Genomic DNA, 18,515 nt, shown 5'->3' with positions numbered 1-18,515 from the left:
ATTTTCCTGCCTCAGCCTCCCAAGTAGCGAGGATTACAGGCGCTTGCCACCATGTCCAGTTAATTTTTTGTATTTTTAATAGAGACAGGGTTTCATCATGTTGACCAGGCTGGTCTCGAACTCCTGACCTCGTGATTGGCCTCCCAAAGTCCTGGGATTACAGCATGAAGCACCACACCTGGCCTTACCCGCATTCCTGAAGGACCTTTTTGCATTAGGTGTAAAATTACTGGTTGACGATTATTTTATCTTAGTACTTTGGACATATTATGCTCTCTGCTGTTTTGAAAAGAATCTTTTCACTTGGACTGCTTGTAGGATTGTTTCTTCTTTTTCTCTTATTCCGCTTAGGCTGCATCGTAGCTAGCCTAGATCACAGCAGCAGATTCTGTCTAGTCTTACTCCTCTGTGATTCATTTTCTATACTACCACAAGTATTTTGTTAAAATACAGGTGTAACTTTGACTCCCTTACTTAAAGCCTTCTCTCGTTTTCTCTTGCCCTCAGGATGAAGTCCAAATTCCCTAACCTGATTTGTAAGGCTATCTGTCATCTAGCCTCTTGCTTAATTATGTATCTAGTCTTCTCTCTTGCCATTCTTCTTTTTGTATTCTATGTTCAAAATGTGATCTTTCCTCCCAGTTCCTCAAACGTCTGTGTTCTTTCTCTGCATCTTTGTGCATGTTTATTATATTCTCCTGTGGAACACTCTTATTTCAGTCCATCCCCTGTATACCTCCACCAACCCTACCCTCCCCCTGGCCCCAGCTTTACTCAGAAAGGATGAGAAAGCTTAGACGTCACATTTGGGAAGTCTTCTTTCCCTCCAAGTAAATTAGGTTCTCCTATTATAAATATATAATTTTTTTTTTTCCTTTTTGAGACGGAGTCTTGCTCTGTCGCTAGGCTGGAGCGCAGTGGCTCAGTCTTAGCTCACTGCAACCTCCACCTCCTGGGTTCAAGTGATCCTTCCGCCTTAGCCTCCCGAGTAGCTGGGACTGCAGGCGGGTGCCACCACGCCAGGCTAATTTTTGTAGTTTTAGTAGGGACGGGATTTCACCATGTTGACCAGGATGGTCTCGATCTCTTGACCTTGTGATCCACCCACCTTGGCCTCCCAAAGTGCTGGGATTACAGACGTGAGCCACCATGCCCAACCTCTCCTACTATATATTCTAATAGCGCCTTTACTTTCCTTTGTCATTACACTAATCACAGTGCATCATAAACTTTTTATTAATCTTCATAAGATTAAAAAAGTTTCCTGAGGCTGGGCACAGTGGCTCACCCCTGTAATCACAGCATTTTGGGAGGTTGAAGAGGGTGGATTGCTTGAGCCCAGGAGCTCGAGACCAGCCTGGCCAACATGGCAAAACCACATTTCTACTAAAAATACAAAAAATTGGCTGGGCAAGGTGGTGCATGCCTGTAGTCCCAGCTGCTAGCGGGGCTGAGACATGAGAGTTGTTTGAACCCAGGAGGCAGAGGTTGCGGTGAGCTGAGATTGTGTCACTGCACTTAAGCCTGGGTGACAGCAAGACTCAAAAAATAAATAAATGAAAGGTTTCTTGAGACAGGGACTATCACTCTTGCTCATGAGCAATTTCCAGGACCTAGAACAGTGCCTAACACATAGTAGGATTTGTGGATGACGAATGATTCCCACTTCAGTAGCTTCTCATTGCTTTGCATAATGAAGTCCATGGCTCTTAGGACTCTGCATCTTTCTCCCTGCCAAATTCCTTTTTCCTGCCCCACTCTTTGTCCACCCATCCCCTGCCTCCAATCCTCCACATCACCCTCTAATTGCAAACTGAACTAGGAACTGCTTTTTAAGTGTGTCTCCATGCCTTTGTTAATTATATTCCTGGTTTCTTTAACTTATTTAACTTTTCATTTGACAGAATCATACTAATTTAAGGCCTACTTCAAAGCCTTTCTCTCCTGGGCAGAATTAATCACTGCCTCCCATAACAGTGAGTTTATAGTTATTTGGTTTTAGTTCCCAGTAGAAGTATAATTCTTATCTTTTATTGTGATTCATTGAGAATAAGGTCTATGCTTAATTCATCTTTGTGTAACTAGTGTTAATGAATGTAGTTAAGTAAATATATGTAGTCAGCATTAATGGATTTCTAGTGTATTGTTTTCTACATTGCTATCAAATGTGCTCTCTGACAGTTTCAGATACTATAGAGAAGTAGAGGCAGTCTATTGTAGTAAAAGGAGCATGGATCTGACCCTCATTCTGAATCAGTATTTCAGATGTGTCCTTTATTACACTAACTGGCAGGGGAAGATAACTTACCTTCTTTGATTTAAAGTTTTCTTATCTGTAAAATGTTTATATTTTATTTTATTATAAACTTATGTTTATACATTTTCATATCTATAAAGTTTTCTTATCTATAAGATGGAAAAGAAAGATACTAGCTGCTTTGCCTCTCTTGTAGGATTGTGGTAAGATTTCAGGGAAGTCATGTATATGAAATTCTCTACACATTCTGAAATGTTATTTAAATGTTAATTTCTCATGCATCCCACTCTGTTTTTATTGTTCTTTTAGACCACGGCACAGTGTGGCAAGTTTAGAAAGCATTGTGAATGAAGCCAAGAACATTCCAGCCTTTCTACCCAATGTGTTGTCCTTGAAAGAAGCCTTACAAAAGGCTCGAGAATGGACAGCTAAAGTGGAAGCTATTCAGGTAAGGAGGCTCTTGGATTATCCCACCTATCAGCTAATGCCTGTTTCATAGATTACTAAACTTTTAATTCTTTAGAATAGAATAATCATAATACAAATGTTCCCTAATGTAGATTGACTTGTGATTTTTTTTTTTTTTTACTTTATGATGGTGTGAAAGTGATATACATTTAGTAGAAACTGTGTTTTGAATTTTGAATTTTGATCTTTTGCCAGGCTAGCAATATGTGATATGACACTCTCTCACAATGCTGGGCAGCAGCATTGAGCCACAGCTCCCAGTCAGCCATGCTGATGTAAGTGTTCTGAGCACCTTTAAGGTGGGCTAGGCTAAGGTTAGGCTAAGCTATGTTTGTTATGTTAGTTTTATTAAATGCATTTTCAACTTATGATATTTTCAACTTAGGATGGGGACATAACTCCATTATAAGTTGAGGAGCACATATAATTCTAGTGAAGTTTACTTACTCTTCTATGTGATTTTATAAATCAGAATAATTATTACCTTCTTAAATATTACTTTTTTTTTTTGGTTGTTTTGCTTTTTTTTGAGATAAAGTCTCACACTGTTGCCAGGCTGGAATGCAGTGGTACAATCTCGGCTCACTGCAGCCTCCCACTCCCTGGTTCCTGCATTCATCTGCCTGAGCCCTCAAGTAGCTGGGGTTACAGGCACATGCCACCACGCCCAGCTAATTTTTGTATTTTCAGTAGAGACGGGTTTCACCATATTGGCCAGGATGGTCTCGATTTCCTGACCTTGTGATCCGCCCATCTCGGCCTCCCAGAGTGTTGTGATTACAGGCGTGAGCCACTGTGCCTGGCCAATATTACTTGTTTTTATTGACTCCTTGCTATGAAAAATGATGGAATTAGTTATTTAACTCTTTAGCAGTAGGGAATTTGTTACCTACGGTATTCTTCAAATTTTTTTTCTGTGTGCATGAATTACTTTTAAAATAAGAGGCAGAAAAAGAAAATGAAATTAACATTTACTGAGCACCACAGTACTCTTGGTACTGTTCTATGTGTTTGGGAGCAGGCATGTAAGGGAAGCGTATAAAAATAGGACTTGTGGCATAAAATAGGGTATAAAACTAGAGTCTTCCAAATATATATTTTCTAGTTGGAGAGACATATTTTACACATGTGTAATTTAAAACAGAATGAAGTAAGTGCTAGGTAGAGATAAAAGTGTACTTGAATTTTTTTTTTTTTTTTTTTGAGATGGAGTATTGCTCTGTCGCTCAGGCTGGAGTGCAGTGGTGTGATCTCAGCTCACTGCAACCTCTGCCTCCAGGGTTCAAGCAATTCTTCTGCCTCAGCTTCCCAAGTACCTAAGACGACAAGTGTGCACCACCAAGCCCAGCTAATTTTTGTATTTTAGTAAAGATGGGGTTTCACCATGCTGGCCAGGCTGGTCTTGAACTCCTGACCTCAAATGATCGCCTGCCTCAGCCTCCCAAAATGTTGGGATTACAGGTGTGAACCACCGCGCCTGGCGTTGGTGTCAAATTCTAATGACTTCTCTTTTACTGTCTTTTCAGTTGACTTTTTCTGGGACCTGCCTAGCTGCCAGTGTTTCTCTTCTGTTTGTTTTTTTTTTTTTTTTTTTTTTTTTTTTTGAGACGGAATTTTGGTCTTGTTGCCCGGGCTGGAGTGCAGTGGCTTGATCTCAGCTCATTGCAACCTCCATCTTCCAAGTTCAAGCGATTCTCCTGCCTCAGCCTCCCCAGCAGCTGGGATTACAGGCACCTACCACCACGCCTGGCTAATTTTTTGTATTTTTAGTAAAGTTGAGGTTTCATTCTGTTGACCAGGCTGGGTCGCAAACTCCTGACCTCAGGTGATCCACCTGCCTCAGCCTACCAAAGTGGTGGAATTACATGTGTGAACCACCACACCTGGCCAAATTATTTCTGTCTTTATCAGGACAGCTTCTGTGTTTGTTGCGTCTTTGACCTGGTTCAGGCAGTAGTTGCTGTCTTCAAATGTCTGAGAGTCTTTAATTGGCGGTTTTATTTATGATTGAAGGACTAAGTCAACAAGTATAGGTAGCTATCATGTGTTTCCTCTGTAATTTCAAAGGGCTGTTTCTTTACCAGGCACTTCCCTTCAGTGGGAATACTGACTTGTAGGCTGTAAGTAAGTGGCCAGGTTTTGTTGTTTGGCAGACTTTTCTTTAGGCTGCATGGCTTGGGAGCAGGCTATGTCTAGGCTTAGCCAGGTGTTCTGTAGTCAAATGGCTATAATGGGCCACAAGAAAGAATAATAGTAAATGTCATATTTCTTTATATGAGCTTATTTTCTATTCTACTTAGTTATCTGTTTTTATCTTGGTATTGTAGTAGCTTAATTATATCATTTTAAAATCTTATAGGACTAGAGCCACTTCCTTACCCTCTTTAAACAAGCATAAGTTTTTTTCTTTTTTGGTGAGAGTCTTGCTCTGTTGCCCAGGTTAGATCTTAGCTCACTGCAACTTCCTCCTCTTCCGCCTGGGTTCAAGCAGTTCTCATGCCTCAGCCTCCCGAGTAGCTGAGATTACAGATGTGCACCACTATGCCCAGGTGATTTTTGTATTCTTAGTAGAGACAAGTTGTTGCCATGTTGGCCAGGTTGGTCTTGACTCCTGGCCTCCTCCCAGAGGAGATTATAGGCATAAGCCACTGCACTCAACCAAAAATTCATAAGCTTCTTGCATGTTTATTTTTTGCCATGGTTCAGTTATCTTTCAAAATGAATTTATAGGCAAATGTGTCAGTTAATATGTTGGGAATATCCTTACACTGGAATACAATGTAGATATTCTATAAAATAATAATGATTTCATTACATGGAAAATTAAAACACTGTGAACTTGGAAGGAAAATATTTATTCTTATTTCTGTTTATATGAGATAAAATGGAGGTGGTTACCAGAACTGAAATATTGCTTTTAGTTGGAAAAATTGTGAAAGACTTTGAAATTGGCAAAAAGATTAAGTATCCTTTCAGTGGAATATTGGATGTTGTCTAGTAAACTCTCCAGGATTATCTGATTCTAGGGATGTGTGCCTCAGATTTTCTTTGGCCAGCCTATTTTACAACTCTACCCAGTTGTTTAAAAAGAAAAAGATAGCAATGCAAATAAATTATGTTCATAGAAAGGCAATTAAATTTGTATAATTTACACATTGTAGAAAAAGATTCAATTTTCCTATATGATATTAAACACTTATTTCTATCTATTAATAAATGTATTTTCTTATTCCTGTGTGTTTATCTGTCTGTCTATCTATCTATCTATCTATCTATTTATCTATCTCTGAGACACAGTCTTGCTCAGTTGCTCAGGCTGGAGTGCAGTGACATGATCTCGGCTCACTGTAACCTCTGCCTCCTGAGTTCAAGCAGTTCTACTGCCTCAGCCTCTTGAGTAGCTGGGATTACAGGCATGTGCCACTATACCCAGCTAATTTTTGTATTTTTAGTAGAGATAGGATATCACCGTGTTCGCCAGGCTTGTCTTGATCTCCTGACCTCAGGTGATCTGCCCACCTCAGCCTCCCAGAGTCCTGGGATTACAGGTGTGAGCCACCACACCTGGCTTGCTAACTGCATTTATATATGTCTGTGCTTTAGATTGTCCTTTGAACTGGTTTTTATATCTACTGTTTCTCTCATTAATTAATAAATAAAATCATTGATGACATGTTGATTAAAAAAAGAATTTAGACAAACTCTGAAAAATAGGGCATTGGAAGTTATATTTATTCAAGAGATGGAATTACATTTAAAGAATGATATTTAATAAAAGAGCTAACACTAAACTTTGTAAGATCTTTCAACAGTATATTGCCAGACCCCATAAGAGAACTCAAATTGTGAGAATTTACTTTGGTTTTTCAGAGTGGCAGCAACTATGCTTATTTGGAGCAGCTTGAGAGCTTGTCTGCAAAAGGACGCCCTATCCCTGTGCGTCTTGAAGCACTGCCGCAAGTGGAATCACAGGTAGCAGCGGCACGAGCATGGAGAGAACGGACTGGGCGGACCTTTCTTAAGAAGAATTCTAGCCATACGTTGTTACAGGTACATGAGCTTCAACATTCTCATAAGCAGCTGATAATTTAAGTAGTAATAGTATTGATGAGGGTTATTTTCAGTTTATTTGATTGCCATTATACAAGTGATTCTCATTAGGTAATATCAGATGTTGACTTGAATCTGGAGCCTTGAGCAGATTCATTTCTAGTTAATCTTGTGCTGGCCCTAGAAAAAACAGTTGGCCTTGGATTGTTATTGGACTCTATAGTTATCGAGACCTTTTTTTTTCTTTCCGTTTTTTTTTAAATTTTTTTTTCTTTTGGTTTTTTGAGACAGGGTCTTGCCCTGTCACCCAGACTGGAGTGCAGTAGTGCAATCTCGGCTCACTGCAGTCTCGGCTCACTGCCTTCTGGGCTCAAGTGATCCTCCCACCTCACCCTCCCAAGTGTCTGGGACTACAAGTGTGCACCACCATGCCTGGCTAATTTTTTGTATTTTTAGTGGGGATGGGATTTCGCCATGTTGCCCGGGCTGGTCTCAAACTCCTTTGGGTTCAAGTGATCTGCCTGCCTCAGTCTCCCAAAGTGCTGGGAGTGGCTTACACGTGTGAGCCACCACGTCCAGCCTATTGTTGAAAGATCTTAATTCTCCAAAGCACAAATTTATATATTCATGATTCCTTTCATCTTGAGCAGTTTAAAATAGTAGTTAAGAGCAAAGGCTTTGGAATAAAGATCCTTCCAGGTTTGAGAACAGACTCCTTAATTGCTAACCCTGTGTTCTTGGGCAGTTATTTCCTTTGAGAGCATCAGTTTCTGTTGTTTATCATCAGTTTTTCTTGTTTATAAAATGTAGATACTAATAGCTACTACATGGGGTTGTTGTGAGGAATGAATTAGATCACATGTGTATAAATTTCTTAAAGTGCCTGGGACACGGTTGAATGGTCAGTAAATGGTTCCTTTATTATTTTTACTTTTAAGATTTTTTTAAAAACCAGAGTATATAATGTTGGTTTTATTTTTGTAGGTGCTGAGCCCCCGGACTGACATTGGCGTATATGGGAGTGGCAAAAATAGGAGGAAAAAAGTGAAAGAACTAATAGAAAAAGAAAAAGAAAAGGATCTGGACCTGGAGCCTCTGAGTGATCTGGAAGAAGGATTGGAGGAAACAAGAGATACAGCCATGGTGGTAAGAAATTACTTAGTGTCTTGAGTTTGCTTGGTGAATATGAAACTCTGTAATGATATTAGCAGACTCGCTGTTTTTATGTTTTTAGCTTTTTATTTTTTTATACTTTGGCTTTATGATTTTTTATGTATTTCACATTAAAGATATTTATCACTAAGGTATACAAAAAGTTCAGTATTCTGCTCTTTTCCCAAAATTGTCTTTTCCATACTTCTGTTCTTTATTGTTGTTTAATTGTTGTCTACTGTTCCATCAAGTTGTTGTCTGTAGTTAGCTGAGTACAGTAAGTCCTCAATCAACAGCTTCTTGCACTGCAACTTTAAGCAAAGCAATGTATAATGAAACCAATTTTGCTACAGATTGAGATATACAAGAGTTAAGTTCCTGCAGCTTATTTCTGGTCACAAAAACATCAGACTTTTAAATAAAGACCCCAAACACTTCTGACATTAAACATTGAAAAAATTTGAGCTAAACATACATTAAAAAAGAGTAATAAAAATAAGATGATTATCCAATTTTTGGTAAATTAGTGAGTGACAGTGGCATTGGCCAGGAATTGATTTTTTTTCTCATCAGTGTTATAATGAAATCACACTGAACATAAAGATATTATTTGAGGACCTGCTGTAGTTTTCTAATTTTGAGCATTTTGCCTGTTACTAAGTTTCTTATTATAAGTAATAAAATGAACTTCTTTGTTTAACCTTTTCCTTCTTTTTTTTTTTTTTGAGACAGAGTCTCGCTCTGTTTGCCAGGCTGGAGTGCAGTGGTGCGATCTCGGCTCACTGCAGCCTTCACCTTCCAGGTTCAAGCGACTCTCCTGCCTCAGCCTCTGGAGTAGCTGGAACCACAGGCGTACACTATCATGCCTGGTTATTTTTTTTGTATTTTTAATAGAGACGATGTTTCACCATATTGGCCAGACTTATCTTCAACTCCTGACCTTGTGATCCACTCGCCTCGGCCTCCCAAAGTGCTGAGATTACAGGCGTGAGCCACTGCACCTGACCACCTTTTCCTTCTTTTAAATTTCCTAGACTTGACTCTTAGGAATATAATTACTGGGTTAGAATTTAATATAAACATTTTGTGACTCTAACTACTGTTGTGCCTTTCAAAGGAATTATACAAGGTTACTGATTTCCTTCTCTTAATGAGTATTAAAATATCTGTAGTTGGTGAGAATTACACTTTTTTGGAGGATAGGAGGAATGTGTTAAGATTACTAGGAGCCTGAGAAAGTAGAGAGAGAATAAGTATTAATCTGGACAATACATAAAAGTAGGGAATTGCATATGATATAGCTCTTTCTGCATGCAAATGATCTTATTTTGAAGCCAGTGAAAATGATCTCTGATTAGAGAGCCTGCCTAACAAGTCAGTCTTGCTAGACAAGTGGGACTGGACATTATTTCAAAATTGTTTCAAAGCTGTTAGGAGCTTAAGAAAAAAATGTACTGACAGTATTGATAATTGATTAAATTTGTTTGCCTTTATTTACTTTGTTAAAATGAGTTTCATAAAACTCTATTGTTGTAGTTGACCATCAGGTTTCGCTATTCTACTCACACATGAAGAGGACTTCTATAGAGAAATAAATTAATTTGTATAGGACTTGCCCCAGGGAATGAATTATGAGGGGATGGGAAACTAATACTTTATTGAGTGTTTACCTTGTACAAGGTATCAGGTTAGGCACTTTCATATGTTATCTTATTTAATCCGTAAAACAGCAAAATACGGTTGGTAGTATCCTTATTTTTCAGAAAACAGAGTTTCTGAAACTTGTTTCCCATATTAACAGTCTAAAAGTACAAGAGCCAGGCTTTGTGCCCAGGTTGCTTGATTTCAAGGCATCCTATCTTTCTACTGCACCCTACAGAAGAGGCCAAAGTACTGTACTGATGTACATGATCAAATATGACAGCACTTTGCCCATTTCACAGCTGAGCAATGTTTGCATGGAAACTGCTAGGGGCCCCACATTTTAGGAAACTGTTTATAACTGATAACTTGGAGAAAGATCCCACAGCCTTGAGGATTTGGTATTTTGGGGGTATATTGCAGTGACTCTTTTTAATTAAATGTTTGTCTTGTACAGGTGGCAGTTTTTAAAGAACGGGAGCAAAAAGAGATTGAAGCCATGCATTCCCTCAGAGCAGTCAACCTAGCCAAGATGACCATGGTGGACCGCATAGAAGAAGTAAAATTTTGCATTTGCCGTAAGACAGCCAGTGGGTTTATGCTACAGTGTGAGCTCTGCAAAGACTGGTTCCATAACAGCTGTGTTCCTCTCCCTAAATCAAGTTCCCAAAAAAAAGGATCCAGCTGGCAAGCTAAAGAAGTAAAATTCCTTTGCCCTCTTTGTATGCGGTCTCGAAGGCCCAGGCTAGAGACTATTCTGTCACTCCTGGTATCCCTTCAGAAGTTGCCTGTACGGTTGCCTGAAGGAGAGGCCCTACAGTGTTTGACAGAACGTGCTATGAGTTGGCAAGATAGAGCACGGCAGGCTCTAGCCACAGATGAACTATCCTCTGCTCTGGCCAAACTGTCTGTGTTGAGCCAGCGTATGGTGGAACAGGCAGCTCGAGAAAAAACTGAAAAGATCATCAGTGCAGAACTCCAAAAAGCAGCTGCCAATCCAGACTTACAGGCAAGTTTAGGATTTACATTCTTTTTCTATTTCATGGGATAATATGTCAGTGTGTAAACAGTAAATCGAATCTGTCTTATTTGATTAGGAAAATAACAGTAACTTGTCAGCAATTATATTATCCGTTGCATTCTCCTTCAGCATACACCATAGCACGTTTTTTGGGATACATACTTAGTGAAATATTTCTGGGACTATCATCCAGGTGGACTTTGGCATCATAATCAAATAATTTGATTTCTACTAACTGTTGAAGAACTCTGTTAGCCACTTTGCTTATTCACTACATTTTGGTGAACTTAAGCACACCTTAATTACCCTTAATTACATAATTATAAACATGTCATGCTGTTCATCTTGGAATTATCTGTTGTTTAGGGACACTTACCTAGTTTCCAGCAGTCTGCTTTTAACCGCGTGGTAAGCAGTGTGTCATCTTCTCCTCGACAAACAATGGACTATGACGACGAAGAAACAGATTCTGATGAAGACATTCGAGAGACATATGGCTATGACATGAAGGTAATTACATGGACAGGCTGTGTGGGTACATACTGGATCACTGGGTTTGTTTAAAAAAAAAAAAACTATTGAATGGCAATGTTTGAGGCCTGAAAGTGAAAGAGAAAACTAGACATCTATTTGTTTTGAGTTTATAGTCATAGCATTTTTTTCAAAACTCAAAAAAATACAGGTTGCTGAAACTTTTTTTTTTTTTTTTTTGAAATGGAGTCTCTGTCACCCAGGCTGGAATGTAGCGGCGCAATCTCCGCTCACTACAACCTCCACTTCCTGGCTTCAAGCAATTTTTGTGCCTCAGCCTTCTAAGTAGCTGGGATTACAGGTGTGTGCCACCACTGCCTGGCTAATTTTTTATTTTTAGTAGAGATGGAGTTTCACCATGTTGGCCAGGCTGGTCTTGAACTCCTGACCTGAAGTGATCTTGCCCACCTTAGCTTCCCAAAATGCTGGGATTACAGGCATGAGCCACTGCACCTGGCCTGAAACAACAATTTTTAGAAAATAGAATTTTAAAAAGATCTGTATTTGTTTTCCTCATAACTCCTTATCGCATAGAGGAACTAGAAAAACAATGCATTAAGTTATGTAAAGCTTCATGGTCAATTTCAGTTTTTTTTTATTCTTTGAGTTGTTAAAGTCTGTATACAGTTAAATTTTAAGAATTCCATTCTAGGCTTGGTCTGAAGACTCATGCCTGTAATCCCAACACTTTAGGGGAGACTGAGGTGGGAGTATCGTTTGAGACCAGCCTGGGCAACATAGTGAGACCCCCATCTCTATAAAAAATACAAAAATTAATTGGGTGTGGTAGCATGTGCTTGTAGTCCCAGCTACTTGGGAGGCTAAAGTGGGAGGATTGCTTTGAGCGTAGGAGGCTGAGGCTGCAGTGAGCCGTGGTTGCACCAGCCTGGGCAGCAGAACAAGACCTTGTGTCAAAAAAAAAAAAAAAAAAATTCCATTCTAGCTAGACTATGAGTCTTTTGCTCTGCTTTGTTGTCTGGATGGTGCTAGACAGAATGTCATATTCAGAGATGGGTAATATAATACTTGGGCCCAGGTTAGAATTTGCTGAGTTCCAGTTGCAGATACAACAAACTATTTACTATCAGTGTGATTATTTTGATAATGACACCTCACTGGTGGTGAAGAGAAGGTTTTGACGAGTTTGTTTTGTGTTGGATCCAGTTGGCCTTTTGTTATCACTTTGTGTCAGGGGCAGGTCCTTTGCTTTTTAACCTAGTAATAACGTGATCTAGGCAGAGACCATGCCAGATTTACAGTCAATCCATTGATTTGTTTTATATAATTCTTAGTTGCTTTGTTTAGAATCTATGCTTGTGACCTGAGAATTCCTCCTACTCTGATATAAAATGCTGCCTCCAAATAACAAGGGGAGATCCTTTCCCTACCCTGTCACTATCTTTTGTCTCTTCAGGTTGCAGATCAGCTGGGTAGTGCTCATTAATTTCATCAGCATTAAAACTCCTGGGATGTAAAATGAAAAGCATCCATCATAGACGCTTGTAGATTCTTCTGTAGGAAAATACTTTTTCTCAAGATAAAAATGGATCCAAGACTTGAGAACAGTTGCACCGTGAATTAGCCTATTCAAATAATCTTCTTAAGCACCTTGTTATCCAGAAGTTAATGACCGTCTTTGTTTACAAAGTTGTATATAGGATAACTAGGAGCAGCTGAAAAGGAATGCAACCCATGCCAAGCATAATTAGCGTTTTGCTTGAATACTAGAATCACCCATTTACCCTAGTTAGAGGCCTTTGATATTTTTGGTGGTTACTTTCTAGCACAGTAAGTATCAACCACTCCTGTAGAATTGCTTAACATGATGGGCTTTGCTCGAAAAAAAGACTTGGAACCTATGAAAACATCACGAGTATTCCATGATTTTCAGGGCTAGGGATCACAACTGTAGTTTTATATGGTTGTATGGAGTAGTCTTTTTTTGGCAGAATTTATATGAGAATCTTAGCTTACCTTCTCTTTGGTAGTAGGTGTTGGCAGGGTAGAAAAATAAGATTATGGATTATCTAGTGTTAACAATGTATTTGACAGCTGAGAAGAGAAGAATGGTGTAAAGACTTAACAGTAATTCAAGGTCAGATTTACTTTGCAGTCAAATGCTCTACCACTGAGCTGTACCCCTGAAAATTTACTTTGATGTTGATGTCTTTGAATGAAAAAAAAAAAAAAAACAACAAAAAAACCTATCCTCTTGAGCATTTTCCCATAGAACAAGCAATTATTGTATAATGAAAATTTTATTTGCCAGTTTATTTGCATTTGGCTTGGTGGTGTTTTCCTTTGTGTGATGCCCTCTGTTTTGACCATAAATTCATACTTAAAATACTTTGAACTTAGTATATTTTGCTTGAGGAAGAGCCCCCTCTTGGTTTAGGAGGAGGAGTAGGTAATTAATTAGTAAGCTAAAATCAGCCGTTTTACCTTAGTTATCATCCAGAAAATTATTACTTACGAGGTAGATATTTAATGAAGCAAAGTCTGTCCTTGATTTTTTGGGATTGTGTCTGTGTGGGTGAGGTTGTGGGAAACTAACTTCAAGGAGAATCATCTGAGACCTAATCAGAGTTCACTTAACATTCCAAAGACTTTAAGTGAGAAACAATGAGATTAACAAGCAGCACGGAGCTGATCTGCACGCTGAAATTATTTTTACCCCCATCATTGTTACATTGAAATGAAAACAAGGACCTGCTTTATTCAAGGACCTGCTGCTGTGCTTCCTTTTGCTTAAAGTCAGCTTCCAAGAATCTACTGATGGCATTACAGGAAGACTTATTATAATCTGTATATTGTCAGTCAGACATATACTTGTATTAAGTAAGAGCAATTGGCAAGATTCTAGGTTTGAAAACCCTTAGAGAGGAGTGAATGGTTTGTGTCCTTAAGCTGCCACATCTAAATTTATCTTCCACTCCTTAACTTGTTGGTATAGGAGTTTTTCAGGTTGTAGACTATAGAAGGTAAATTACTTAATAGTAATTTTTTTTGTAGGTTTATTATCTTTATGGGTTGTTTTTGACCTTAACACTCTCTTTTGGCCTGAATCTGTGGTCATTATATTCCTGGACAGGTCGAGGTCCAGCTGCTTGTTCTCGCAGTCCAGTAAGGAGATGCAGACTGACTGAGAAAGAAGGGAATTTATTTCTACAGCTGGTTATGGAGTAACTCACCAAACCAATGCAAAGTTACAAGTCTTTTTCAAAGCTTGTATTCATTCTAAACTCTGTGCCTATGTGTGGGAGTGCACCTACAAGCTAGAGTGTCTCATTCAAACTGTATCGCATCTTTGGGTAGGGTCCAGGCTCTGGAAAGCTTTCTCTAGAGACTTGGAAAAATTTCTTAATCTTAAGTGGGCCCTGGTACAAGGTGTGTGTAAGAATGCCTTCATAATTTTATCAGGCTTTAGAGTCTCAGAAAACCCAGGTGATAGCTTAATGGGTTTGTTGTCACATTTTTGCAGTCATTCCTGTTTAACTTGCACATTCATCAAAATTATGGTAATGTGTTAGTGGAAACTTCTTTGGTTACTAATGGAGACCTGGCCTGCCACAATTACCGTTTTTCTCCCCAGTTGACATTTTCTATCTTATTTAACATAAGATATTTAATTTTAATCTCATATTTAGTATATTAGAAGCTTTAACTTGAAACAAGCCTCCATTTTGGGACTTGTAAAATAAGTTAAATGACTCTAATTCTGAATACTTCTCTTTGTTTCTTCTTCAGGACACAGCTAGTGTGAAGTCCTCTAGTAGTCTTGAACCCAATCTTTTTTGTGATGAAGAAATTCCCATCAAATCTGAGGAGGTGGTGACTCACATGTGGACAGCACCTTCATTTTGTGCAGAGCATGCTTATTCTTCTGCTTCTAAGAGTTGTTCTCAAGGTATTACTCCTTTAAAAAACTGTGGGGAAGATAAACCTAAAACTGGTGAGAAAAAACGTTATGTTAATCAAGACTGTGAATCCCTTTTGAGTGGAATACAGTTCTCGGCCATGAAATGCTAATGGAACCTGAAAATGCTATTTTCCTTAGGAAAAGCCAGTCTCCTATTTGCATTTTCTGTCTTCAGAACCTGAAACGTACATGGAATTATAGAGTCCTAATTAGAACTTTAGGGGCTGTCTAGTCCCAGGCCTCAGTTCTAGAAAATTCTGGGTAGGTAGTCCTTTACCTTCTATTTGGTCATTATCAGGGGTTGAGTAACTACTGCTTTTTAAGAATATTTATTCTGGTTTTGGATAACTTTAATTGTTAGAAAGTTCTTCCTTTCCTTGGAGGGTGATTTTCTCTATGATGTTCATTTTTCTCTCCCTCACCGAAAACAAGTCACATTACTTTAGGTCGCAGCTCTGGAAGATGGAGGGTGTTTATCTCTTTATAATAAAATTCAGGATTTTATGGAACGGTGTATTATTGTCTGTTGATTAGAAGGAGATATATATATATATATGTATATATATATGTATATATATATATGTGTATATATATATGTATATATATATATGTGTATATATATATGTATATATATATATATGGCAGCCAAATGCTTTTTTAATTGCTTAATCTTTTGGTATACTCTAAAATGGAGAGATTCTGGTTCCCTACTCCTCTTGCCACATGGTAAAGACTCAATAGAGATTAACATTCAGGATAAAGAACCATTGTTTTGTTTTTTTTTTTTTTTTGAGATGGATTTTCTCTCGTTGCCCAGGCTGGATGGAGTGCAATGGTGAGATCTCGGCTCATTGCATCCTCCCCCTCCTGGGTTGAAGCAATTCTCCGGCCTCAGTCTCCCGAGCAGGGGGGATTACAGGCATGCCCCACCATGCTCTGCTAATTTTTGTATTTTTAGTAGAGATGGAGTTTCACTGTGTTGGTCAGGCTGGTTTCGAACTCCTGATCTCAGGTGATCCATCCACCTTGGTCTCCCAAAGTGCTGGAATTACAGGTGTGACAGCCACTGCACCCAGCTGAAAGAACTGCTTTTTATTAATAACCCTAAACCATTTTTTAAGAGTAGGGCCTGGAATTGTTCATCCTTTTGGTCCGTATTTGTTTCTAATTCTGTTTACATTTTTATACTGATACAATGAATCCATATATCTGAAGTTAGTATTGGGGAATGGGGGCTATTTTAAGTATTTACTTTGAAAGCATGTTTTTCCTTAGTTTGATTTTTTTTTTTTTTTTTTTTTGTTTTATGGTATTTTTTTGGAAAAGGTTCCAGCACCCCAAGGAAACAACCTCGGAAGAGCCCTTTGGTGCCCCGAAGTTTGGAACCTCCAGTGCTGGAGTTGTCACCTGGAGCTAAGGCCCAACTGGAAGAACTTATGATGGTTGGAGATCTCCTGGAAGTATCTCTGGATGAGACTCAACACATATGGCGGATTTTGCAGGCCACACACCCACCCTCCGAAGACAGATTCTTACATATCATGGAGGTATGGATTTTATGCTTATTTAAACAGTCATTTTAAAACTAGAATGCCTGGGTTTCTCAGAGGTATCAGTATCATAAATGTTAGCAAAGGGATGGCTGACAGCAGTAATCTGGCTGGCTTACTTTCCCACTTCAGCCTAAGAAATTGTGCTATCTTCCTGTTTCCTTTCCTTCCCTTTCCTCTTCCCTTTCTCTCTCTGTCTTTCTTTGTTTCTTTCTGTCTTTTTTGTTGTTAAACACCAGAGATCTGACTTATGGTTTTCTTTATTGAGCTTTTATGTAGTATCTAAGTTGAAAAAAGGCCATTTCTGCTTAAAAGAAGGGGACGGGAAACGGCATGATTGATAACCATCCAGTTTAGAACAACCTCCTTAGCCCAGACTCCCATTATTGGAGGGCCCAAAATTAGGGGAGAATATATAGTGGCTATAAAAAAGAAGCACAGGGATGGTTAAACAGAAGTAGACTGGGTGGGAGAGAAAGTCCACATTCATATAACACACTTACATAGCAGTTCCATGAGCTCATTTGATGCGATGATGATACCATATCCATTTGGTCCTCACCACTGTCTTGAAGAGGGATAGGTAGGGGAGGGAGAGACAGAGCAAGTATTTTACCCATTCTGCATATGAAGAAAGTAAGTATGAGAGGTAGAAAATTAAGGTCACACCTCCAGTAAAAATAGAGACCTGGATTCTAACTTTGCCATTTGACTCCCAGTATTCTTTTATTAGTTTCCTTGTTTCCATGTAATGGAATGGTACCATATCACCAATAGTAGAGACAGATACATTTAGCATACTATAGTTTGTTTTTGTTTTGGAAGTCAGATCTAGGTAGCCTAATTTAGATAGTGTTTTCCAGTCTGCAAAGCATTTTCTTCTCATTCATTATCTTACGCAATCCTCTTTACAGATAAGGAAGCACAGAGTATTAAGATGTTAAATATCTTGTTCAAGATGTAATAGAGTTAAAGCACTTATAATCCAGTCTTTTGGATTCTGCTGATTCTTAGATTTTCAAGTCTCAAATCTACAGCAAAATGAATTCTCAAATGTTTTTTCTTAAGGAATTTACTAAGTTTATGTTATGTTTCTTCAGTAATTCTTTCTCTGATGCCTCCTCCCATTCTTTCTGTTACTAGATACACTTTTATATGAAAATTTTAAATGTTTATTACGTTGGCACATACTAGCAGCAATGTTAAAACGCTAAAAACAAAAATGACAATTTTTTTTTTTTTTTTTGGGCTTGGTCGCATGAGCTGTTTTCTGGCCCTCAGCAAAGTCATTATATATTCTTTGTAATGAGATCGTGGATACAGCTTTATGTTTTTCTGACTTCAAAAAATAACCACCAATACTTTCATTAATTGGGTTAATACTTTACTAGTAATAAACTGAAGACCCTGAAAGTTACTACAAAATTTAGTACAGTTAGCTTTTTGTGTATGTTTTCATCTCTAACAGAGATGCTACAGACTGTGTTAATATGTTAACACTGAAATTTTTTGTGCCCTTTTTCTCCTACTAAGCTGAAAATAAGTTAAATATTTCATTTCAGACTTGTCATTATTTTCCACTGTTATCTTCATTGAATAGTGTACTTGCCTTCTTAAAATGTCTTTTAAATATCTTTAGAATAACATAAATCTTTTTTTTTTTTTGAGACAGAGTCTCTCATCTCTTGCCCGGGCTGGAGTGCAAATGGCTTGATCTTGGCTCACTGCAACTGCTGCCTCCTGTGATCAAGCCGTTCTCCTGCCTCAGCCTTCCAAGTAACTAGGTCTACAGGCATGTGCCACCACACCCAGCTAATTTTTGTTTAGTAGAGATAGGGTTTCATCATGTTGGCCAGGCTGGTCTCAAACTCCTGACTTCAAGTGATCCAACCACCTCAGCCTCCCAAAGTGGTGGGATTATAGGCG

General features: G+C 38.6%; 1 protein-coding gene across 1 annotated transcript in view; it reads left to right on the top strand.

Moving 5' to 3' along the window:
- Positions 1-18,515, top strand: part of KDM5A (lysine demethylase 5A) — a 99,666-nt gene that overhangs the window by 68,867 nt on the left and 12,284 nt on the right. The window contains exons 21-27 of the mRNA XM_037744554.1: positions 2,567-2,705; positions 6,596-6,775; positions 7,760-7,921; positions 10,026-10,577; positions 10,956-11,099; positions 14,868-15,027; positions 16,366-16,586. Coding sequence (XP_037600482.1) covers positions 2,567-2,705; positions 6,596-6,775; positions 7,760-7,921; positions 10,026-10,577; positions 10,956-11,099; positions 14,868-15,027; positions 16,366-16,586 — 1,558 coding nt within the window. The remainder of the gene's footprint in view (positions 1-2,566; positions 2,706-6,595; positions 6,776-7,759; positions 7,922-10,025; positions 10,578-10,955; positions 11,100-14,867; positions 15,028-16,365; positions 16,587-18,515) is intronic.

The sequence above is a fragment of the Cebus imitator genome, unplaced genomic scaffold (genome assembly GCF_001604975.1).
Source record: "Cebus imitator isolate Cc_AM_T3 unplaced genomic scaffold, Cebus_imitator-1.0 Scaffold179, whole genome shotgun sequence".
In the NCBI taxonomy this organism is placed as follows: Eukaryota; Metazoa; Chordata; class Mammalia; order Primates; family Cebidae; genus Cebus; species Cebus imitator.
The sequence above is the reverse complement of the archived record's forward strand: the minus strand, read 5'-3'. Positions and strand labels throughout refer to the sequence as shown.